A 26,088-nucleotide genomic window follows, 5' to 3' on the forward strand; every position below is an offset into this window, starting at 1 on the left:
AACACATAATCGCCAACGCGCCTCGTCGCGGCTGGTCGGGTCGACGCGGCCGCTGCTCCGCCGCCGTACACGCAGGTTTCGCGCTCGGTCTCGCTGCTAGAGCGCTGGAAAGACGCGCGCGCGAACGCGGAGTGTCCCCTGAAAGCGACGCTCTCGACGCCTCGCGAAGCGGAAGTCGCCTGCGCGCGCTCGGACCGGACAGGTATATCGACAACGCGTTACGGGTCGCGCTGCGTCGCGGGCTTCCGCTTGATACAGGGCTATTACGAGGGGCTATACCTCGATCCCCAATACGACGTAAACCAACGGGCATACGGGCGCGGACTAGCGCGGACGCGGACTATGCAGTGGCAACAACTGCAACACCGCGGGCGTACGCCCTCGAGCGCGCGGTACGTAGACGGCCGTCGACGCACGTCGACGTCGCATCGAGAGGGACTCTACATTCTCTCTATTCTCCCAGTAGAATCGTACAGGTCTGTTCTATTCTCGGATCAATTTCTCGTACGCACGTATGATTTGCACGGTTCATTTTCCCTCCTTTGCCCTCTCGTTCCCTCCGGCGTAGGGAGAAAAGGAGGAGAAATAAACGGTGCATAGAAGTGCAGCTGCAAAGGAACAGGTGTCATTGTAGAATCGTGTACCGATCGGCTTCGGACAATCGTGAACTCGCGACTGTGATTGGTCGATTTGCTCGCCGCTCAAAAACTTGTCACTCGCGTTTCTTCCCGCCAAATCTTGCGACACAATCTTCATAATTCTATTAGGCCCGATTTCACAGATGTAAGATTAATTTTGATTTGAGCTTAATTTATTAAATCTTTTTTTTAATTCTAAACATTCTTAGAATTAGAAAAAGATAGACAGCGTAGGAAGTTAAATCGAGATTAAAGTTAATCTACATTGATGGAAATGGATATTGATCTTATTTATATATTTAAGGTTTTTTTTTTTAATCTGATATTAAAATCGAATTATGTAATAAAATACCAGCCTACAAATAAATATTAATCTGTAGGCATTTTGAAACGGGTTTAGCCAAACGATTTTGATCGTGAAGTAAGTTGCGACACTCGCGACATCTTTACATTTCCCAACATTCTACGATCGTGATTGTTTGTGTTGTCTCTGATTGCTACATTTCATCCGATTTCATCATTCTCTACTCCACTCCGGTTCTTCAGAATCAGGGCCCCGATTCTCTAATCCATCGTAAGAGAAACGTATATTTTTTATTTGCTTATTAAAAAGCGAATCGGTTTCTTCCTACAGTTATTGCTTGGAAACTACACGCGAGTAATCTCTAGTAATATATGCATTACTACATTTATTAAAAATTAACTTCTGTTATGTGTATATTCATATATGTATATGACTGTATATAGGAAGAAACTGATTCGCTTTTTAATAAGCAAATAAAAAATTATTGTAAAATTACACATATATATATATATATAATATATATGTGTATGTGTATATAAAAAAATAGATATATATATATATATATATTCTCTCTCGCTGTCTCGTTCGCTCTCAGCGCGCCGAAGGCGAACAAGGAGGAACGATTAGAGAGACAAAGACCCTGCTACAAAGTCACACGTACACGAGCTTTGGTTGTGTGACTACCGGTTGCGCCAGGCCGCCGACCGATGGCGGTACCATCGAGTGCTGCAAGCGGGTTGGAATTTTTGGAATTGGAAATCGCATCACTGCTTACGAGTTCCGACGAACCATTCGATCGTGACGGGCGTGTTTCGATTCGGGTGCTTTCCATTGTATATTTTTGAAAGTGTTGCCGACTTTGACTGTGCATTTCGTCACACAGATGCGTGTCTGCGAATGAGCTCGTCTCGATTGTTCGTCATTTTGCACTTTTCGACGACTAGGGCTCTTATAACGCGCGTTATTGCGACGTGACGACACCGTAGACGCAGGCGTCCGGAAACCGGTCGAGCGACGCCATTTTCGCGGACATTGCATCATCCGTTTGTTTTCATATTTTTGTACGGTTTACTTTAAAGACGTGACCTGGCCATACCGACCTCCTATTTCATTGCTTGGAGGCTAAGGAAGAAGAAGAGCTTCGCTTGTGTGTGCTACCAGTTGCGCCAGGCCGCCGACAGATGGCGCTACCGTCGAGCGCTGCAAGCGTGTTGAAAATCGCATCACTGAGTGGCTTGCGCAGGTAAATTGTCTTTTTTTTCACTGGCGAGTCGCGATCGAATACTCGTTGCTGAGTCACATTTCTTTTCGGTTCATTGAGGTTAACCGTACACTACCTATTCTGTTTTGTTCCCTATTCTGGAGCATAATTCTCATTAATTAACATTAAAGAATAATCGCTATTTAATTTTCTCATGAAACAAAACGATTACTAGTATAAATAATTTTATCCATAGTTCTATACGTAAAAGTATGAATTCAAAATCTTTAAATTTTTATAATCTAACAAATCACACTAAACTATTATTTTTTATATTTTTGTATTTTGTATATATAGACAATATTGATTGTTTTTTTTGCATTTATAAGAATATTAGTGAATAACTTAAAGATGTTATGTGATTGTAACAAATTATATGTGTTATGTTTTGTAACAGATACATTTTTTTTATTTGTAGTATATTTGTATATACAGAATGTCTTTTTTTCTCTCTCTCTCTCCTAAAATTTAAAGATAATATTATTTTAATGAAACTTTGTGACAAATTAAGTAATAATATTGTTCTCGAATTTCTGGACACCTCATATATTATACTCACACTTTCACTTTGAAAACAATGAAATAAGATTTCTTGAAAATCTTTTGTTAATAATATTTTAACTCTGATTCTTCAATAGTCTAAATTTATATAAATATTATAAAATTTCAGATTGCCACAAGTATCTTCTGCATTTTCCTGGCAAAGACAATACTTTGGCACAATAACAGAAGAGAAGAAATCAGATGCACCTCCTATATTAGAAGCTACAGAGAATGAAAAGAAACTTAAAACTGAACTCGAACTTATCAACAAAGAAATTTCTGAACTCAAGGAGTCTAAAGACACATTGGAAGATAAATATAAGAGAGCATTAGCAGAAGGAGAAAATATCAGAGTTAGGCTCACCAAGCAGATTAATGATGCCAAGGTTTTTGGTATTCAAGGCTTCTGTAAGGATCTTTTGGATGTAGCTGACATATTAGGAAAAGCTACTGAAAGTGTACCAAAGGATGAGATAACAGAGCAAAATCCACATTTAAAAAGTTTATATGAAGGCTTAGTTATGACAGAAGCTCAGTTACATAAAGTAAGATATGTATTTATTTTAATATGAGAACCATGCATATAAACAGGGCTAGGTATTTGAAATATTTTTATTTAAAACATAGTTCTAGCATTACAAGTGTATTTTATATTTTAACGCTGCATATATGAAAGTATTACGTATTTTGTTAAAGATTAAAAGTTTTATGTATTTTGTAATTTAACTAGTAAGATTAATTGTCAATCATATTTGAAATACAAAATACTTTCAATGTTTCGTTGTTAATACTGAAATATGATACAAATTGTCTTACAAATATTGTTTTTCTACTAAAAGTATTTGAAATACATGCTCAGCCCTTCACATAAATAATGTGGTTTCAAATGAGGATATTAATTTTTTCTTTTTTTCCTTAATGTAGGTTTTCAAGAAACACGGTCTAATTTCACTGAATCCAGTAAATGAAAAATTCGATCCTAATGAACACGAAGCATTATTTCAACAAGTAAGATTCATATAATGGATATAAAATGGTAACTTTTGTGAATAATGAATATCATTTTCAGGAAGTTGAGGGCAAGGACCCTGGCACAATTGTAGTTGTATCGAAAGTAGGATACAAATTGCACGAAAGAATAGTGAGACCGGCATTAGTAGGTGTTGCTAAAGGATAACTGTTGTAAAAAGAGGTAGAACACCTATTTTATGATAAATTGTTAAATATAAAGTTTATATAAAATATTATGTACGTTATAATTTCCTTTTAAATTTTTATTTAAAATATAAAATAGGAACCAATCTGTTGATATAACGTAAAGTGTAAAATTGGCAAAAAAAAAAATATATATATACACACGCTACTTTTATGTAAAAACATTCGTAGCGTTATTATATATAGATTTATATATAGAAATTCTTTTTTAAAATATATACATTGTTTTCCACTACATGTATGCAATTTAATCCCGGAAAAAATGATGTATATTCCAGTCATCTTCAGTGTGTAACATATTTTAAATAAAAAAAAGTATAATGAATAAAAAATATTTTAAATAAAAAAAGTATAAGAATAAATTAAAAAAGTCATAAGAATATGATAGATCATAACTATATAAATCTAACGTTAAATACTTAATAAATAATATTGAACACTTGCTATAAGATTTGGGTTTATGAATTCAATTCATATAAGAAAAAGAGTATAATACAATTTTATATATTCATGATTTAACATCTCTCGAATACTTTGTACAAGTCTGGTAAACTAGCTATCTGTAATATTGTTGAATCATGAGCAAAGTGTTTCGGTGGAAGTAAACTTTCTTTAATTGCCGGATACAAAACATGTTCAGTTACATATTTCCAGTCATGTGTCTGATGCTTCGGATTGATGTAGCTGTAAAACTTTGCTGTTTCCCGACAAATATTTTGAAAGCATAATTGTTCTTTTCTCCAGTTAACTTCCGTTGCTAGTCGCATTATATACAATGGAATTTCCGCTTCGTATGGAAAATATTTATCTAAAATATTGGCATGTAATTTATTCTTTTGGAAATATAATGGTATTTGATATTACGTTATATTTACCTAATAATACAGGCAACGATCTTAAATTTCCTACTTTATCCATAACAATCGAAAAATATTCATTCATCATGTCTGCCTTTTCTAAAAGTAACTCTTTCACTCTTGCCGCCAATTCTTCCTTTGGTCCGTCCTCTTTTGTCCATCCAGTTTCCCCCGAATCTAAAGCAATCATTGCTAAATCAAACAATGATATTCGTTCCTAAAAAATAAATTCACATGTACAATGTTAGATGTCTATAAAATAAACTTGATTTGCTGTACCTGAAATACGTACTGAGAATTTGATGATACCATAATTTGCAAAATCATAAAGCATGATTTCGTAAAAAAGCTCCTCCCTAAAAAAATATTACACTTAAAGATATGAATAAATTTATATTATATTTTTACATTACGTAAAGCAATTATCTTACGCTAATTTTCTAGTATTGCATATATATAAATTTACTCCACTCTGTATCAAAGCCGAAGTTTGGTCGATGCAGCCAACAAATGTTAAATTAGCTAAAATGTCTCGTAATCCTTCGTGACATTCATCTTCAACATCCTTACGTAATTTCAGAATACTGGTTAATTTAACTTCGTGTTTAAAATTATTGACAGAATATGATTTGAATTGCTCTGTAACCTTCGGAGATTCATCAGCAGAAGTACTTGCCTCAGCGGATAGTGTTTCGGTTTGATTTACGTTTAATATTGAACTTTCACCTCCTTTCTGATCATCGTCTGTATTCAATGTCCGTTCTTTTTCTCCTTCTGAACTTTTTTTTGCATTCTCGATAACGTCTCTATTTCCAAAATACTGATACACTTGCTTACGGGCCCTATCAGCTATAACATCTACAGGCTTATCTTCGTTAGGATCATCTTCCTCATCTGAATCTCGTAGAAATTCTGAAATATTAAATGTGGTGTTCTCTGGACAGACATTTTTTAATTTGTCTTGTGCAGAGTTGTATGAATTGCAAATGTTTTGCGAGTCTGACGAAGTTTTGGTATCTAATATATTACTCCAATTTGTTGAACTATTATTAGACGAAGTTTCTTCGATATGTAATAATGTAGAATTGTGTTCTGCGATAGTCAAATTCGAATTTTTCTCTTGACATTTATCGTCAGCAGGTGGATCTTCCATAATAACATCAGGTACGTTTTCTCCTATAATTTCAGAATTAAGAGATTTAGGATCATTATGTGGTAATTCTTTCGTTAAAGTATTACTGTCACTCTTGTGTTGTTCGAAATGTATGGTAAAATTAAATTTGTCAAGTTTTTGATCAGACGAATCTGTTCTGATCATCTCCTTAGCGTGAATCTTTTTTAATTTATCCGAATTTCCTTTGTTATACTCTGGTAATACCTCCTCTAGAACTTCTTTAGTAATATCTGCTTTCGGTAATCTGGCTTGTAAGTAAAACGTTCTAGACGCGCTGTTGCCAGCCAGTCTTTCGTCTAACGCGTGTTTTATTCTTTCGATTATCGCATCTTCGTGAAGGAATCGAACTTCATGTTTTGTCGGATGTATATTAACATCAATATTCTGTGGATTAATATCCAAAGATATATAACACCATGGATGAGTTTTTTTCGGGAGATATACAGAGTACAAGTCTTCTAACATCCTACGGATTGCTGCAAATAAATGTCCTTAAACATTAAAACTTTGACAAAGAAATTAGAATAGATAAAAATTGATTAGCACGTTAGACTTACAAGTAGAATCGACCAATCGATTATTGATAAATAGCAACATCACCATTCGCTTATTCGTATAATTTGGATTTGTTACTAAACCGTGCAGCTTAAATTTATAATCCTTGTCATCAAGCTCAACTTCTAATAGCTCACGAGCAATAGGATTACCATATAATATCCTTATATTACTCTGTTTAGTGGAATTATGTGGCGTTCGGACCTAAAAGTGTAAATGAACAATACATGTCTTCAAATATTCTGTTAGGTTGTAGCAAGTTTGTTTCAAATTTTCTAGCTCAAAATAGTTTATTGTATATCTAAAATATTATAGCGGTTATACCATTCGATAAAAATTCAGCTTTGAGAATCTGATTTCTTAATTGCGGATAATTTTTAATGGAGTTATAAACAATTACAATATATTTGTCGCCTTTTAATTAACTCCCAAATAACTCAAGAACAAAAAATCGTAGAAACATTTTAAAAAACGATTTTGTAAGGAAAGCTTCTTGCTTTCACAATAGCTAGTTAAAAATTTTTGCAAACACTTGGAATACCCACAAAGTGAAAAGAAAATTTTTTATCTTTTTCAGCTTGTAGTTTTTTACATGTAAAAATTACCAAACTTACAGAAACTTAAAAAATATAAGTAACTTTTTGAAAGTAGAGATTTCAAGCTTTAAAATCTTTTCTTTAAATTTAAATTTTATTCATTTTTTACGGAGATGCTATATATATAATTTTGAGCTAGAAAATTGAAATGAACTTTCCAAACAACCTAATATTATTTTTTAATATATTTTTTATATCATGCGTGTACTGTGTGAACACAAAACGATTCATCTTACTTGTGGACTCGGCTCGCCATGCTTTTTTAATGTAAATCCTACTGTTGGATTATGCACAGCATATTTCGTAACTACTTCTGTAATTTTGGTAAATTCCTCCGATATATTTGACAAAGCCTTTCTACGAGTTGCCACATTATAGAATAGATTTTCTATTGTTATTACAGTGCCTTGATTTCCAGCACAAGGCTCTGGAGGTGCTTTTAGCTTGCTGTTAATGTATGATGCTCTGCAATAATGTATAGCAAGTACAGCTTAACTAATCTCTTTTTCTCTGTACAAAAATATTATCTCTATATGAAAGTATTACATTGTTAATTAAATATGCATACTTGTAGGCACATTTTTCATCTGCTGTTTTTGTCGTGATAGCAAGAAGAGCTATGTGACTAATACTGGCCAGAGCTTCTCCTCGAAATCCAAATGTTGTTAGAGCATTGAGATCTTCGAATTTTTGTAGCTTACTTGTGGTGAATCTCTCGCATACAATCTCCATATCTTCTTTTTGGATACCAGTACCATTATCCTGTATCTGAAGTTATAAATCAAGATTTAGAGGTATAATTTAAATGTATTTAATTTAAATATGTTCAATAATTGAAATTCTATTATGTACCTGCAGTAGCTTTAAACCTCCTTCTTTCGCGATGATTTGTATGTTCGTTGCTTTGGCGTCCAAACTACAACGTAAAAGTGAAATTTTTATGAATGTGCATGTAGTAAACGATAATTTTTAAAAAAAACTAACCTATTCTCTATTAATTCTTTTAACGCATTTGCTGGTCTTTGGATAATTTCTCCAGCTGCGATTCTATTCACCACGACTTCGTCTAATTTTCTAATCTTCGCTGGTGTACACATGTTGCTTAATATTGTAAGGTATAAATTAAGTTCCTGTCATCGAGATATGTGATTTCGCGGCGAGACGGTTGCTTGCTATGTAATATGGACGACTCGAGATGACTCGAGATCCCACTCCCAGTTCAAATCTCAGCGCCTGACATTTCTTCTCAGCCTAGTTCTTACAATATTTGAACAAATTTTCGACGAAAGATTCCTCATACACGTGTTGGTTAACTCAGCGTTACTGGCGCTCATTTTTAAATAAATAGGTTACTATTAGCTCTGCGATATTACCGACAGATATATTTGACTATGCTGATAAGTTATTTGATGTCGATAATTGCAGACTTGTTATCTTATCGACACGAAAAAATTTATTTAATTCTTATATAAACCGAACGAAGCGAAGTATCATGACATAAGATCTTCAAAAAATGGAGATAAGCCGTGTACATACACAAAAATGGAGATAAGGTATGCATACATATACATAATGTTTTTTGGGATAGAAGTAATTTTTTCATGTTTTACTTTGTTATTACATGTTTTGTGCCGTTCAGTCTCAAAAAATCTAGAAACAATTAAAATATTTTTTTACGCGTGAAAATTAAGTTCCAATGATTAATTGGTTCTTTGGCAAATTTTTTTACAGGAATAGATTTACAATTTTCTTGTCCTTTTCTCTTAATTATATTACTATAATAATACTCATCTTACTTATATAAAATATAAGTAAATATAAGCAATAAAATTATGGGTATTTTGTCTTTATGTGTAATATAAAATTGAAATCAAGTGACGCGAAGTTTAATACAAAATTAAATAAATAAAATATAAAATAAACTGGTAAATGAAAGTAATTTATAATATATTCAACGCAATAATTCGTGCGCAATATCAATTGTTTATTTAATTTTATTACATTAATCAAAAAGATACAAACGTCTCGACTTTATCTAAACCATCTTCAGCGAGGCGAATTAAGTATAAACAATTAAGTAAATTCAAATCGCGAGTCCCATGCAATATCCAATGTCCTTTTCAGATCCATACTTATATAAAGAAATGTTAAATCAGAGTTAGTTGCTATGCCAATTGACATTTACTGCGATTGAGGTTCCGATCGAAATTTTTTCAATCATAATTTAATTATATGAATATAAATTATATGAATATAAATAGATATTAACAGATAATTAATTCTTCCTGTATCTTGTCAAATGACTATGTCTAGCAATGTTTGAATCGGTAATTAATAATAAAATATATAATATTGTGCACGTGTATATATATATATATATATATATATATATATATATATATTTTGTACGTGTTATACATATATTGTAATATATATGTGATACATACATATATAAATTTATATTAATTATATATAATACATACGCGCGGTTCGCTACACGCAGATCTATGCATTGTGATGCGATTGTGCGCGGGTCAAGGTGTTCGAGTGAAAGTACGAAATATCAGCAACCGCTGAATAAATCTTCTATAAGAAGCTGGGCGGACGTTCGCGTAGAATTATTGCGGCAAACGTGCGATTACGCGGAGGTACAATGCAACGCTATCGGTCTTGATGCATCTTGATAACCGTAACGATTTCCTCTTATCACGAAATTGGAATTTCCTGAAACAATTCGTCGCGGTGATACCGGCCTCTGACAGATGAGTGAGACGACCTGTGTGCGTTTAATCCTCGCGTTGACATGTTCCGCCTTCTAATTGTTCGTTTATAATTGCGCAATCTGCGATTGTAGACTGCTGCTTGTTGAAGCTGACAGAACGGTAGAATTTGACGTGCAAAGAGATAGACAGATACAGCATTTACTAATTTACAATCTAGGATAAGCCCTCTTAGAATGTACAACAAGTAACGAATATAAAAATACAACGAAAAAATTAATAATAAAGAGATAAAACAAAGAATGAAGAATAGAAATATAATAGAGATGCAGAAAAATACAAAAAAGGAAAATAGTATATGTACATAGAAAATAAAATCGTAATGAAAAAATGAAAACAAGAAGCAAATAATAATGAAATTACAATTACGATATAATAAGGAAGAAGAAAAGTGAAATTAACAGAATAAAAAAATTTAGAGAGCGAGCAATAACAGAAAGAGATAGCTAGATGCTTTTATTATACATATATAATCCCTTTAAGATACAATAGATGAGCAAGAAAATGCGGACAGAGAGAAAATTTGGTAATATAACGTAAAATTATGTTAAATATAAGCAAATAGTGTAAAAAAGTACAGCAAAATCAACGAAAATATGAACAGAAAATTTATTTTATCAATTAAGCTAAAAAAATAAGAAACAAAAATAAAATGAAAATAAAATAAAAATTTGAATAAATAAAACGAAGAGAGAGAGAGAGAGAGAGAGAGAGAGAGAGAGAGAGAGAGAGAGAGAGAGAGAGAGAGAAGGAACGAGATTAATTGTTTTTAATATACTTCACCGCTCTCTAAAATTTTCAGAGTGAATCTCATTCTAAAGAGTGAAACTCTCACTCTTAAGGAATGAAAATTAAGCTGCTCTTTTTCAAGACTGTCTCAATTTTCACTGCGTTTAGAATAAGATTCCACTTCAAAGAATTTAGAGAGCACGGCAATTTGATAAGCCTGTAATCCAGTTGGATAATCCAGTTGTCCGTTGCACTTTCTGCAGAAACTACGTTTTCACATCTTGTCCTTTCTCGACATTGCGGCAAGAGAATTAAGCGACGTTCGTTGCGTAAAAGATACGACGTTTTTGCAACGTCGTCGCGTCGCGCCTGTCCCGTTCCGACTTGGTTAACGGTTTACAAATCCTGTAGATCCTTTTTCTGAATCGTATATACATAAATCAGCGGGGTTTCTTTAAAACAACGCAATTATTTCGATCGTCTCTGCATGCATCCAGCCTTTATTTCCAAGAACGTCATGCCTGACGATCGATGATCAAGATCGCAAAAGGAAACTTCGAATTCAATGTTTCTCGTTTCGTCTGAGAATTGATATTATTGCTCTCGTAAAGCAGTCAATTATTCTTTCTAAACAATCGTTAAAGCTCGCTAGTTTCGGTGTTAATAACAGCAGCCTCGCGGTGCAATTTCTCTTCTCTGTTTGCACCCATCTTCTCGCTCATCCAATTTCCCTGCGTTTCGCAACGCTAACCATATTAGCCGCATGTTGTTAATGTTAATTAATCGTTGGCCCATAACATCCCGTATTTGCCGTACAAATACGTCAACATAACGTTTTTATATCTCGTAGATGCTCGACAAATAAGCCGATATGTCACCTGTCATCATCATTTTTTACAGCATCAGCCACTTTCTAAAGTGTGCGCATATATATGTACATACATCACGCGTGTGATCTGCGATTTCTACACAAAAAGGGTCTTATAGAAAAAAAAAACAATACGTGAATTGTTTTTAATAGCAATAGAATAGATTAAATATTAACATATTGCGTGAAATAGAATATTGAGGAACAAAATATATAGGAATCTTTTATTTACAAAAGAAAACATATAGTACATTTCCACTTTATAAACTTATTATATCAAACATTCGTGAGAATTGATGATCATCTTTGTGAATAATTACGCGCCCTACGAGGTTAAAATACACGAGAAACAATACATGGAACTTGATCCATAAAGATAGACTATTCATCGATCAGCAATCATGATTCAGCATCTAGATTTATCTATGCGACAAAACTTTCACTATTCTCATCTCATTATGCGAGCGAATAGTCCAAACAAATTCTGATCTCTCAGATATGTTTGATCGCTCTTAAAAATTATAGACGGATATTTCAGACGAAATTTTTCGTAAGGTTTTGTAAAATGTTGCTTTTAGAATAATAATGACTTTAGCAGCTTTAAACGAGATTTAATAATAATAACAACAGTAAATTATATCTAATAATAATATACCTAATTATATAAATTATAATATATATATATATATCTTAGGAGAAAGGCAATACGTTATAGACTATTAATAAAAAATGTATTGTTTATTACACATTCACAAGTTTATGAGATGCAGGTAACAGTAAAAAGTGACATCATCTTCTTATGAATAAGGATGGGATCAAATACATTCTACATAGTGCCGATAATATCTACAGCACGTTCGAATTTTTTATTAGCACTGGGAAACATAACAGCATTTAAATGTAATTGAAACTTTCCGCGCTATAATCGAACCTAGATGGAAGAATACTTATAAAAGTACTACAATGGAACATAACAGTCTCGTACGTACAGTTACAACAAGAACACATATTTCAATCTTTTATACACGCTTCAAACATAAATCATACGTTTTTAAGTCAAAACAATTTTTATCATAACACGATCCTACGATTTTTATCAATTTCGTAATTTTATTGTTTTCCTTCTAAATATATTTTCTAAAATATAAAATATCTCTGAAACCATTTTTTACAATTTTCGATTATTTTATCTTAATATCTTTATGAATAATATAATATTGTACTATCTTTATTACTTTTATTATGATTAATGTTCCTAATTTCGTAGAAAAGATCATGCGTTTATATTTCAGAAAAAAGGCTTTACAGCTGTTTTATTGTATAAAATGAGAGCTTATAGTGTTAGAAAGTTAGACATCATTAAGTTAATTGAATTGTTTTCCTCTATTTTTCATCATCAATTATAAAAGAAATGTGGTAAATTGCACGACTTATCACTTATATTCTGTACAGTTTCGAGCGCAATTAAATATTATTACACATCTCTTTTCAGTATTTATACAAATTCAATTGCATCTATTTTACATTTCGATATTGTTACCAGTAATTATGCATTCGATCGATTTGTAATCATATCTTCGATCTTATAACACATACAGTTGTAAATATTTCAACTGTTACATATCCATAACTTTAATAAATCGTTTATTATCATTTTATTAAAGTCATGGAATAGCCAAGAATCTTGCACGATATTTAATTAACCGAGATTCGCTAATACATATCCAGCTTTGTCCCATTTCTACTCGTGATGAGGATATGCTTTAAGTGCATTTTAATTAAGAGAGACGTATCGGTGAACTATAATTACAGGAATACTCTCGTTAATTCTGGGTGACATCGCTTGCGGACGTTACATGAATCATTATAGCACGCGTCGTACATCATTACACATGCGTGTGTCGTGTATCCACGATGCGAAAGTGCGTGCGGGACTAATTGTAAGACACAGGCGGTCATTCTACGAGAAACCACCGAGCGCCTACCTGCGAGGAAGGAAGAGATGACTTTCGCTCGTTCGCAACGCAGGTCGTATTCTCGGATACGCGAATCCGAGCGTCCACCGGCTTCCTTCGGCGCGTCGGAGGTCTATCATTTTTGTCATACGAATCGACTTTCAACGACGGCGAGAAAAAATATATAGAAGAGGAAGAGAGGAAAGAGAACCTTCGGCCTCGCGCGAATGCACTACCGCGGTCGCAGATCGCTAACACTTCCGGTTTTAGAATGCGCGGGCACCGCGCACGATGATCTTCGTCTTATAGGACACGTAACAAAATTATTCCGCCTTTCTGTTTTTCTCTTTCTCTCCCGTCCCTCCTACCGTCGCAGCGTAATGAGGTGAGATGCGAGAGGCGAGAAGCGAGACGAGGCGAAGATGAGCGGGATGGTTTTCAGGCTGGATCGGAACCTCTTCTTGATTTCTGCACAAGCGCGATCAGCCCGCATGCTAGTCCACCCATGAAACAACGGAAAGCGGCTTCTCGCCGCGAAATCCGACAAATTTGTGCCTCGCCTCGTTGAAGAAGATCTAAAGATAGTGAAGATTGAAGTTACACGCTTATACAACACGCGCGATCCGATCTACAAAACTAAAAGAACTCATAAACATCGCATAATGTAAAGCTATTTCAATGTATTCACTAAGGCCTGTATTCATAATCGATTTTTGTATCTAGGATATCGTTTTAAGTACAGTCTTAAAATATCAATCACAGAGCCTCCGACAAAAATAAAATCGGAGTGTAATATCTTAAGATGTTACTTAAGATAATCTTAAAATGAAAACCAACTACAGTTTGGTATTCATAGATCATTCTTATTTTAAAAGATTATTTTAAGTATCGTTTTAAAATGCTACACTAAGAAAAATATTTGATTGAAAATAGACAAACAAGAAGATTCTAATTATATATCAATTAAAATTCCAAAATTTTTTTTTGTTAAATCTACTAAAAATTCTATTTGAGATGATCGGAATTCTAATTGATTTGATTAGAACTTTCTGACTTCTTCATTTTCAACTAAACCATTTTTCTCGATATAATACGGCTCTCTGATTGGTTCATGACATCTTAAGATTGCATATTTAAAACTATCTTAAATATAAGCATAACCGACTATGAAGATATGAACACCGATTGAAATTGAGAATTGAGCTTTTAGAAGAGGACAGAAGAAATATGAAATATGTAGAAGAAAGATACGGTTGTTGTGTCATATTTTTGGTATCTTCAACATACATGTCCCGTTCTTCTTCATTAAAAAAAAAAAAAAAAGGATGATGGGGTTTAGATCATCTTTGCGGGAAAGTCTTCATTTTCAATGATGAAATCGCGCCTCATTGCGCGGTATTGCAAAACGAATGTCTCGGCTTGATGGTAACCGCGTTACATCGTCGAGGACCCGCGTTATTATACACGATTCAGAACTCGTTACAGTCGCCGAAGATCTCTCGATGTCGACAGGATCCACTTGCAACCGATTATCTACCGGTTAGGCTCCCTGATCGACGACGTCGGCGAGAGGGTGTTATCAAACGCGCGACAGATAGGTACGTCTCTGAAAAAATAATAATTAATCCGTCGCGTTGCAAAACGTATGTCCAAGCGATAAAAGCCGCTTGAAACGCGATGCGTTCACTCGGGAAATATTCACTCGGGAGCTCAGGCAAGCGTCCCCGCGAGCGTGCGATGGGGTAACACGTACGTCCTCGTGATGACTGCATTGTAATTGCATGTGATGCAGTCAAATTTGTCGCCTAATGACAGCAGTAATTTCGACGCAATGCCTGGAAATCCGGAGCGTGTACGCGTGCATTCCTCTCGCGCGGATTCTCACCGCCGTCATCCAGTCCGTGATAATATTATACCCACGAGAGAATGTAATCTTCCTTTCATAATCTCACGGGTATATTATATTTTTATGACGATTATTCTTATGTATTTGAGGTGCACAAAATCCAAAGAGCACACAAAAGTCAGCGAACAAAATCCAAATGTCTTCATTTCGATTCTCACATAACGCTCTCTCTAGTAAACAGTCCCAATTTTTTAATCAAAAATCATTTTGACTTTTGTGATGCCAAAATAGAGCTATATTTTTGACTTTCTCTCGACTTGGGGTGTCTTTCGGAAAATGACTGTCTTTGAGAATTAATGAAGTTTCGACGGACGACGGGATGACGATCTTGAGAGGGCGACGGGACTTTTACCTGGGCGCGCGAAAAGCTGAAAAGTCTTTCCCATGAGAGAAAGACAGAGAGAAAGGAACGGGAACGGTGAAGCAAGGCGAGCCGGTGATCGCGTAGTGGGACCAACAAAGTTACCTGGATCGACAACAGATACTTTTCGCGGCAGTAACCACCAAGACACCATGACGACACGATCACTCGCATCGTCTCCGACACGACGACCGTCGACTGTCGGCCTGATCACTGTGCTCCTCCTTGTCGCGGTGGCACGTAAGTGGTCCTCTCTCGACCTAACCATTCAATTTCGATTGATCTGATTGCTTTCGAAAAAAAAAAGAAACGAAAAATGTTCTCTGTCTTTCGACATTTAATAACCCGACTTATAGCAACACGATCGTGAAAGTTCATTGAGCTCCGATTTGATTGATGAAGATGTAGGTATAGTGAAATCACGGATTCGCGCAGGATAAGATAAGGGATTTGGATAAAAAGATGTCGCGAATTTTTCAACCGATTGTTGCGAATTGTTTATATTTTTATCATCGCAGTAAGTGAATGAAAAGTATTAGTAGGCTTCTGTTAAAAGTTTACCGGACTTGTTATATTTATTAAGTTCCTCCGAATAAAACTCTATAAAACTTTGAGAATTAATTGTCATTATAAAGAGTGAAATCTTACTCTGAAAGATTGAAAATTGAGCTACTGTTCTTCAAGACTCTTTGGAGTGAGATTCCACTCCAAAGAATTTTGAACAATCTTCCGATCGCGATTTGAAATAATTACGAGGAGACTGAAATATTACGCTTGATCCTGCGACTCTCATTCCGTGGTTTATTAAGCGATGTCCTTGACGAAAAGTGAGGGGATTAAAGATCTCAGATTATCTTACGTTGTCGGGATATTATCTTCGCGTCGATGTGCTTGAAGTTACAAAACGTAAATATAAAATTACGTATGGATGGTGTATCGTTAGCCCGGATCTATAATTGGTTTTTTGAACTTTAAACCATAAGAAATGGACGAATCACAGTCAATTATTCTCCTCGCATTTCACTGTAATTAGTCAATTTCTTATTTAAGGCTTAAAATACCATTGTAGATCCAGACTTACTCGTCGTTGAACTTCCATGAAGTCTACATATTCTGGTGGATTAATTTAACAAAACTTTAACTTGGATTTATCGCCAAAGAGCATTTCTATCGCATTATTCGAAGTAATCGAGATACTCGCACGCGATTTCGCAGGCTGTTTCCTTGTCCACTCTACTTACCGTCATCTTGCGGCTTCGCGTCCCAGGACGACTTCACGCTCCGTGTTTTTGCGAGCACCATTTTAGCGTGTACTTTAGAAAGCAAAGAGAAATTATGCGGTGCTAACTTGCAATTAATAATCGCTTGATCTAAAAACCAATATTAGTATATAATAATAGTTCGCCAGCTTTGTGTTCCGTAATGAAGTAAAAAAAAATTTGATTAATCGTGCAAAGAAATTCAGCTTTCTTCGAGACTGACACGGCCGTAACATTCTTATCGTAGAAATTCTAAAATTTGATTCACGTGCCTTACGAATTTCTGTGAGATTTTTTCAAACAGAAATTAGAAAATAAATATTTTGTTGACGATGCAAAGATACATATACAGTATTAACATAACATAAATAGCAGATATTAATATAACTTAAAAAAAAAATATATATAATATTATAAAATTGAGATTGACAGGAAAATATTACATTAAAAATTTCCAAATAGGACGGAAGATATTTTTTTTTTATCACTGATGTAATTTTCAGAACGATTCGCGGAAATTTAAGAGAGAAAGTCCCAATAAAATAATAATAAATAGCAATCGAAAAATGAGAAATTAAAGTCGAATTGGTCTCATTAGAATTTGCTGTTGAAATTTATTAATCAGTTTCTGCATTCTAGAAATACATAGCAATCCGTGTGCGTCACGTGTAAATAAATATGAGGCACGTGCGTGGGATTTACAAACAGAACGAGGTCTGTGTAAAACTGAATGCCAAAACTAGAAGATCTAAACGCGAAGAGACAGCGGCGGCGGATGAAAACGAAAGGGCGATAACACCGCGGGCCTCGGCGGGCCTCCTGACATTTCCAGGCTTCCAGGAGGTGAAAGTGGGAGCCGGATAACCGTAATTGGCCATCCGTACATAACACAAGTTCCGAGTCCGCAATGTCGTAATAACGTCTGCGAATAGTAGCCAAAATGTTCGCAACGCGCGAAATAATCTCGTCGTGATAGGATAATACTCGAGTCACACCGTTGTCTCATTGTGAAAACTACATCATTTGTTCCTAAAACGTTTGCATTATTTCTTTATTGTTGGAAAGAGTGAATCACGTCTGTTAAAAAATGCATTGTTTCCTTCTTCTATAGCATTTTAAAAGTAAACGCGATAGTTATAATAATTTAAATATGCGATAAATCGTAATTTAATCTTGAAGCTCAATCTTGGAAATTTGACGTTTAGTAAATTATAAACCGATAATATCATGATAACATATTCTATGCATACAAAACTTGGGCTATAAAAATAAATGAAAATTGTAACGTTTTATTTTTTTAAATTGTGCACATTTACTGTATATGAAAATAGCCGCAGATTATAAAGACGTGATCATCGAGAAATTCGTAAAGATGTAAATTGTAATTTCTGCGATTTGCGGAAGTGATGACATTATACTTTAGAATTTCTCTCTCTTCCTTTCTTTTCGTATGAGAGTAAAGCCGAATCTTTTACTGATTGATTAATCAGCGCTATTATTTATTCGTGTATCGCTTATACTTATTTAAACGCATTAATTCTAAAATTTAATATGTTCTTCAGTTCTAAATTTAAATTCCTTTACACTTTGCCAATTACACGAATTATTATGCCATGTTAAGCACCGTATTGATTTCTTGAATATCATCTTTCTCTTATAATTTTTTTAGGAGTGTTTTTTTCAAACTAATAGATATCGGTCTCTATCGATGTTCATTAACTTTAATATCGGTTTAACAGTTTATCTTTCTCTCTAGTTCTACGAATGAGATAAAAACAAGAATAAATTAAATCAATGTTAATTTACATTATAAGAGTCATAAAAGAATAGCGCAAAATAGGCAGGCTCATTTATAGTCATGATCATAAAGTCTATTCAGCGAAGCCGGATCGATTCGAGTTTCTAAAAGAGCGAATTGAACTTCGCTGTTACGTGCTGAAGCTTTCAGTTGAGCGGCATTCGTCTCACGATACGATGGAACGAAGCAACGATACAACATTCCCGCTTCGAGTCCTATCAATCCTAACATCTCGAACGCGCTGTTTCTACGTTGCTTGTTGTAACGTATTCTGCAATCCGTGTTCGTCGAATCACTCGCGGAAACGCATGTAACCGCGCGACCTTGATTAATACGCGCACCACGCCAATCTTCGCCGTCCTGACGTTTCTGGATGGATGATGGCCAATTCCTGCTAAGGAATTCTAACGGTGCCCGGGGCGAACGAAGGGTTCGGTTTAACGAGGTAGAGTCAATGTAACGTAAACCAGTGTGCCCGATCCTGCGAGCTGTCAATGGAAACGCGCAGACTTCACTTCGCATTACTTATCTGGCACACGTGCGATACGAGCTGTAAACTAAACACAAATATGCGACGTTCGATGTATCATTATTAGTATACCTTCTCGTATCCTATTCACACATAGAAACGAAGCTTTTGATGATGAAGTATCAAAATTATCTACACTGGAAGAAAAGATTGGTTACTGCAGCAAATTAGATGGTAAGATATGGCACAGTATTTTTAACTGGCTGCAGCTGTCAATTTTTTATTGCAGCAGCCAATTAAAAATGTTATGCCATATTCAGCCAATCTTTTCCTTCAATGTAGACACAGATTTGTAAATTATTCTGTTGGACTATTAAAATAATTATATGTAAAACGCTGAAACTGGTTGCTAGAATGTCAAAACTGTTTGCAGTTCATCTTGGTTGGGATTCCAACGTAATAATATCGATGGTGTCTGACAAAATTATTTTTAGACCCGTTTCTATAAATTTTTTTAATATTTTGGCGAAATTGTATTTGGCAGTTCTTCAGTATTTTCTCGTATTTATGTATACTTATGTTTGCTTATTCACCTCGAAATGAATTCAGCTTCGAAATGAAGATCTGGGCGCGAGTTACTTGAATTCATTTCAACATGAATGTGAAAATGTAATGCATAATAACGTTCCGCGCCACTTGCGTGCAAGATGATTTCCTGGGAGTTCGAAAGTAAGAAAGATATCAAATTCGGAAAAAAAAAGTCCAAGAAACGCTAATCGTGACTGTTCCGGGCGAACCACGTCGACGCATCTTTGTCGAACGCGACCACGAGCGATTCGCTTCGCAGGACTCGGAATATGCGTTTCGCGGAACCCAGTTTTGCGTACGGGAGCGGTATAACGATCCACACCGAGCGGCTCAATCAATCGTTCTTGACAATTTATTCGCCAAGTCTCGAGAAGTTATACCGCGGTTACCGTTATCCATCGTACCGTACTTGGGAGCGAGTCTATCGGCTGGCCCGGCCGTACAAATGGGATGTATCATTCTAACGAACCCAATAAAGCCGTGTACCACGCGCATTATTATACGCGGTTACCGGTTCTATCTCCCCCATGATTTCCCGCAGACGGCTGTCTCCCAGATGATAAGACGTGGCTAAATGGCATGTGAATGCACCATCGACATATAGTACTAGCATAGAGTCGAGATCATCTTGACAGGCATAGAAAGAGATGGAACAATGTATGGGTAGAACATCCTACTATTTTTCTCTCTCCTAAAACAAAATTCGACCAATATGACAATAGTATATAATATAGAAAGGGAAGCTCCATGCCCATATAATTACATTTCTCTTTTTAGATCCGTCAAGCTGAAAGATCGAAGTGCTAGATTTCGCCGCACGCTCCGTCCAATTTCTTGGTGGGTGCTCTCCATTTGATGACACGTGTCGTTACGAGTGGTTTTCTAACTTCGTTAGTCTCTGAATGTCAAGAAAGATAAAGTGACGTTTGTGTCGACTTGTATATCACTAAATGGAAAGCACCCACTGTATGTTAATGCGATACATGTATATATATGGACATGCATTCGTATCCTCTTAGCGTACGAGAAGAATGCGTTTCCACGGTCGGGAATTAGACGCGAGAGTTACGTCAAGGCCGATGAAGTTTGCCTGGCTATTGACCAGTAATTCGCCGCATTAAAGCATACTTCCGCGCTTTGTCATTCCTCGCTGCTTCTCTGTATAACTAGTTTTCTAAAAATATCCACCGTTATTTCTTCGGCTTTCAGACGGAGTCCGATGAGGGAGTATTTCGGACGAGAAAATGTCTACACGCGAAAGATGTGGCAGAACAAAATACGCTTCCATGACTTTTTTTTTTCCTTACTATACGCAAAACACGCAAAGTATGAAGACAAAAGTAGTCTTTCTTTTCCTATAGTAATCCCAGGATGCGCATAATGTCACGTAACTCGATAAGTGGTCAACCGATTATTCAGTTGCGACATTATTTTGTACCGCAATTGTTATTTATTTCGCTGTATACAATTATGTTAATCCTCCGCAGTTTATCACTTACTGTGTTTGAATAATCGTCCGGATGCAGAACGCAACGCGAACGGTAGAATGTATTCAACGAGCTTATAGATGAAGAGATGATAGCTATATTGCTAGAGCTAATATACGAAGTTGTATTCCGTTTCGTGTGATTTCTTATTCCGAGTAACGCATAATTATTCCACCGTTTATGCTAGTTACTTAATGGTAATTGTGATTATGAATTTCCTTTTGGCAGAAATATGCAGCGGAGCATATTACGGAAAACTGATTGGTAAGCTGTCTGAACTTCATCATGGCGTGAGCGGCGAGGTTTATGCCGTCGACGCAAGGACGCTATTTATCAAGGATTTCACCTACGATGGCGAAGGTCCAGGTTGGTACATCGCGTTGCAGCGTGGATTAATCCCTTCTCTCTCTCTCTCTCTCTCTCTCTCTGTAATCAATCATACGGAAGCGAATTATCTTGACTGTCATCGTCAGTTATTCAACTGAAGAAATATTTAATATTCGAGTTTTAATATCGAGTAATTCATGTATTATTCTTTGGTTGCGATACGAAATAATTGGAATGATGTAAGAGACATGATTTTGGAATAACGCATTCCTAATTTTAATAATGTTTTGAAGCTATTAGAAAATCGAAAGCTTAAAATATGAGTAAACTTTGATATTATAAATTATAAGGATATTATAGGTTTAATTGAAAATAATTGTGAACAAAGGATAATGCTAATTACGAGACGACACAGATTGATCGTGTGTGAACTATGCATATTATTTAGATAAACATCGAATAAACGTTTCAATTCTTTTCTGGGTCATCTTCAGTACTAAGCAATTAACAATTGTATAATTAGTATAAATAATCAATATATTAACACCCCTAATTTTATTGGAACTATGTAAAAAAATTCTTTTTTCAATTAAATTCATATTACTTTAACAAGTAATTCATACTAAACAATAATTTTTTTCAGAACTTCTTTCAACATATACATTACTTTCTACATTAGATCTCAAATGATGTCGATAGAATAATTGAAATTAAATAATTTCAATGGATAATGTCTTTAAATTTCATATACATTACAATGTACGTAGAGTCTGGGATTTAAATACACCATACAATCAAATACACACAAAAGCAAGTGATGTATAGTCAATTTCAAACTTTGTGAAGCAGATTGTTCAAATATGATAGTCGCCAGGCAGATAAAATACATTTTGAGAAGTACTTAAAATATTAAAGCCAATGGTCATAGTTTGTATCACAAAATAAAATAATCAATATTTTGACAGCTTAAAGAATATAAAACCCGTTATTATTATAAAAACCGTTTCTAATTTTATAGTAATAGGTAGAGTACAATAAGTAAAATGAAAAACGAAATGTAACACGGATGTCTTCCGATTATGTCGCACGGATGTTTTCCGATTATCTCTAGGTTGTGAGAAAATTGCGAGAAAACTTTCTCTCGGCCTGATAGGCTGACCGCGATCGACTTTTCTGCCGGAAAAACTTTCCCAAATCTCTCTGGCACGCGCGTTCGTGACGTGTTAATAAGCTAACTGCTCGAGATACTCCGTTCTCCATTAATGGGATATATCTAGATGTTTATTAGAGCTTCACAGTTTGAAACCGTGTTACATGCTATCGTTTGCTATCTTAACGCCTAAACGAAACCGTTCGTCGTCATTGACGGCAGAAATTTATTGTATAAATCTTCTTAATTCTACCGGTGTTGTTAAAAACAGTTTTGATTGATAAGAGTATCATTCTTTTTAGCTGCCTTCTTTTACGCCGGAAGCAGCAAGAGTCCGGGCAACAACGGATTCCGAGTACGAGACGAGCGTGGAACGTAAGTAAAGCCGATAATACCGTTCTGTCAATTGCCGATCATTTCTGTCAATTAAGCGTAATTTAGCAAATTATAACAGCTTATCACATTGTCGAGTGAAATCTTTGTCGATTTCTAAGCGATCGTTCTTGCTCCGATTATCGACACATTAATTTCTCTTTTCGCCCAACAGCACGAACGTCCTTAAACGGTACCGTAAGAAGGACATCACTCTGACCTTACCGGACGGCAAGACCTTGAACAACATTAAGTGGTTTTCGATCTGGTGCGACGAATTCTCAGTAAGTAACGGATGTACACGCTCGTGACCTTGGATCGCGCGATATCGATTATACGTATACTTGCTCGTCCACGGGAAACCGGTATCATTTTCTCGAACTACAACTTTCACACTCGCGCGGACTTAACGGCCGCCTGAATCCGCGTGTCAAGTGAATGGGAGACGGCAAAATGCGTAACTTGATGAAACGCCACACGCGGTCACCGCGGGCTTTGCCGCGTCCGGGATTACATTACAGAACTCTCAATAGGATTTCTCTCTTTAAACTCGGAATTTTTTATCTCTTTGATGCATTGTACATTTGAAGGGTTGATGCGCACGATGAAGGAACAGGAACATAGAATAGGAACAGGAACAGAGAATAAGAATTTCAGTTTATCAGAAACTGCAGTGTATTCCATAGTGCATCGTTTCTGATTTATCGAAATTCTTATTTCCTATCCCTGTTCCTATTCTCTATTCCCGTTTCTTCGTTGTGTTCCTCTTATTTTATTAATCAAAAGAATTGCAATCTCTCTTATTCTCATACAGCTCTCCAAAAGAGACATCGTAAAAAAACCGTTATATATTCTAAAGACTTTCTCAAAACTTGTCTCAGATAAAGTGTGCTGTGTGAGTTAATGTATCAAACTCTTCGACAAATCTCTCGATGATCACGTTATCTCGATATTCTTGTAGATCATGATGGTTATGTAAGCTCTTGGAAAAGGGAATCAATATGTTATGCGATGAGCGAAGAAATCGTTTCTATTTAGGTAAACTTTGGCGATGTCAGGATTCCGCGAGGTTTCGATTATCCGAAACCACAGAAGCTGAAGACATTGAACGGCATACATGGCGTCAGTTCGGAGCCAGTTGTTATCGTAGACGCACAGACCCTTCTGATACCCAGCTTCAGTTATGACGGGGAAGCACCTGGCAAGTCTCTGTTCTTTTGCCGTTATTAACATATAATTTTAAACCTTGACATTAATGATAAATTACTGTTGCAATATTTGCGTAATGGTTAATGTTTTATGCAAAATTTTATCGGGAATTTATTAAAATCCTTTTTTTGTATCAGTTTGTTAGCTCCTCGCCACGATAAAAATTTATTTCTTTAACTTTCTGTTTAAAAAGCAACTCACAAATATCACGGATTCGCGTTACGTAAAATCCACGCACAATGGAAAAAATATTAGGAGAATAGGAATAAATATAGAGAAGTAAAAAAAATTGGGAATAGAGATTAAACGTAACAATGGATCGTTTGCTCTCTATATTTTATTTTCTAATATTTGCTCTCTAAATTTCGTTGCAATTATATATATTATTCGATAGAGCAAAGTTTCAGCTTTAAGAATCTGCTTTGTTTAATTGCGGTGTGATGATTTTTAACGAAATTATAAGCAATCAAAATCAGAATGCTCCTTTACTTAACTCGCAAATAACTTAGGAACAAAAGATCGTAAGAACATTTTTTAAAAACGATTTTGTTGGAAAAGTTTCAAGCTTTCACGATAGGTAGTTAAAAATTTTTGCAAATTTTTTTTGGGCACGTAAAAGATTCACAAAGTAAAAAAAATATTTTTCATTTTTTTTAGCTCGTAGTTTTTTATGTGTAAAAATTACCAAATTCACAGAGAAATTCAAAAAATATAATAACCTCTCGAAAGTAAAACGACTTTTTCCCCGACTTAATATTTTATCTATTGTGTCTAGGGTTTAAGATTTCAGCCGGAGATCGACAGATGACGAATATAAAACTATTTTGCAGATGCCAAGTTCTGGGTAGGCGCCGGTCAAACCCCTTCGCCGCAGGGTATTCGCGTGCCCGATGAGAACGGAAAGGAGCAACCTTTGCGTCGTTACGATCGCAAGACAATCGTATTAACGTTGCCAGCCGATCTGACAGTTCACCAGCTTGGTCATTTTGGAGTATGGTGTGAAGCCTTCGCCGTGGATTTCGGCCACGTGCAAATCCCGCATAATCTGAACATACCGCCGTCCCTTAAGATGCTGGGGGTTTCGCCACAGGTATGTGTCAAGTGTACATCTTATACAGTTAGTACCTTATATAGTGGAAGGGAGAATGGTACAACAGGGAAAATAGAGAATTAACAATGAAGAAAACTCCCAAAATTCAAAAATTAATATTAAGGACAAAGTAGGTGCGTCGACTTTCTTTAGTACATTTACTTTTAATAAAAGTATTTGAATGTTTCAGTCTTTATCGATACACAATAAACTTTGTCTCTAATACAACATTAATTTTTGACAGTAGGAAAGTACATTAACACGTAACTCATGCACTGTGACGCTTCACTATTTATAATATAATCGCAGTAATCGCACGAAGCGATCCAAAATCGACAGAACTCTGACTAAACTGACAGTGTGATGATGCAATCAACATCACTCGGATATATTCGGTGTTACTCCTATAATTTTTAACGACAAACGGCATAGGCCTTTAATCTTAACGATTAATAATAATTAACGACAGTATGCACCAAAAATTTACGTCTTTTCTACACCTTATCGTTTGACACCTATTTAAAATTAATGTTTACGTGAACAAGTATTTGCAAAATTAATTTAAACAAATTGAGGTGGGGGGGGGGGGGAAAAAAA

At 35.4% G+C, this 26,088-nt stretch overlaps 3 protein-coding genes across 4 annotated transcripts in view; 2 read left to right on the forward strand and 1 right to left on the reverse strand.

The window, feature by feature from the left end:
* The first annotated feature begins 1,110 nt into the window (after positions 1-1,110).
* Positions 1,111-4,001, forward strand: Roe1 (grpE protein homolog, mitochondrial Roe1). Its single transcript, XM_018537004.1, has 5 exons — positions 1,111-1,212; positions 2,022-2,185; positions 2,874-3,291; positions 3,671-3,754; positions 3,816-4,001. Exons 2-5 carry the CDS (start codon positions 2,124-2,126, stop codon positions 3,921-3,923), a joined length of 672 nt encoding a protein of 223 aa, XP_018392506.1. The 5' UTR covers positions 1,111-1,212; positions 2,022-2,123; the 3' UTR covers positions 3,924-4,001.
* Positions 4,002-4,461: 460 nt separating this feature from the next.
* Positions 4,462-8,382, reverse strand: Mlh1 (DNA mismatch repair ATPase Mlh1). The gene is made up of 9 exons (XM_018537005.1): positions 8,128-8,382; positions 7,996-8,059; positions 7,712-7,911; positions 7,380-7,608; positions 6,550-6,751; positions 5,250-6,468; positions 5,111-5,174; positions 4,837-5,035; positions 4,462-4,769 (listed from the first exon to the last, which is right to left on the reverse strand). The coding sequence occupies exons 1-9, from the start codon at positions 8,238-8,240 to the stop codon at positions 4,477-4,479; spliced, it is 2,583 nt and encodes an 860-aa protein (XP_018392507.1). The 5' UTR covers positions 8,241-8,382; the 3' UTR covers positions 4,462-4,476.
* Positions 8,383-15,765: 7,383 nt separating this feature from the next.
* Positions 15,766-26,088, forward strand: part of Skeletor (DM13 and DOMON_DOH domain-containing protein skeletor) — an 18,451-nt gene continuing 8,128 nt past the window's right edge. Inside the window, exons 1-6 of one of the 2 annotated variants that reach the window (XM_018537019.1) lie at positions 15,766-15,982; positions 21,572-21,709; positions 23,123-23,195; positions 23,368-23,476; positions 24,231-24,393; positions 25,232-25,491. In XM_018537019.1, coding sequence (XP_018392521.1) covers positions 15,766-15,982; positions 21,572-21,709; positions 23,123-23,195; positions 23,368-23,476; positions 24,231-24,393; positions 25,232-25,491 — 960 coding nt within the window. The remainder of the gene's footprint in view (positions 15,983-21,571; positions 21,710-23,122; positions 23,196-23,367; positions 23,477-24,230; positions 24,394-25,231; positions 25,492-26,088) is intronic. The other variant, XM_018537020.1, reaches the window with a different exon arrangement.

The sequence above is a fragment of the Cyphomyrmex costatus genome, unplaced genomic scaffold (assembly GCF_001594065.2).
Source record: "Cyphomyrmex costatus isolate MS0001 unplaced genomic scaffold, Ccosl1.0 scaffold164, whole genome shotgun sequence".
In the NCBI taxonomy this organism is placed as follows: Eukaryota; Metazoa; Arthropoda; class Insecta; order Hymenoptera; family Formicidae; genus Cyphomyrmex; species Cyphomyrmex costatus.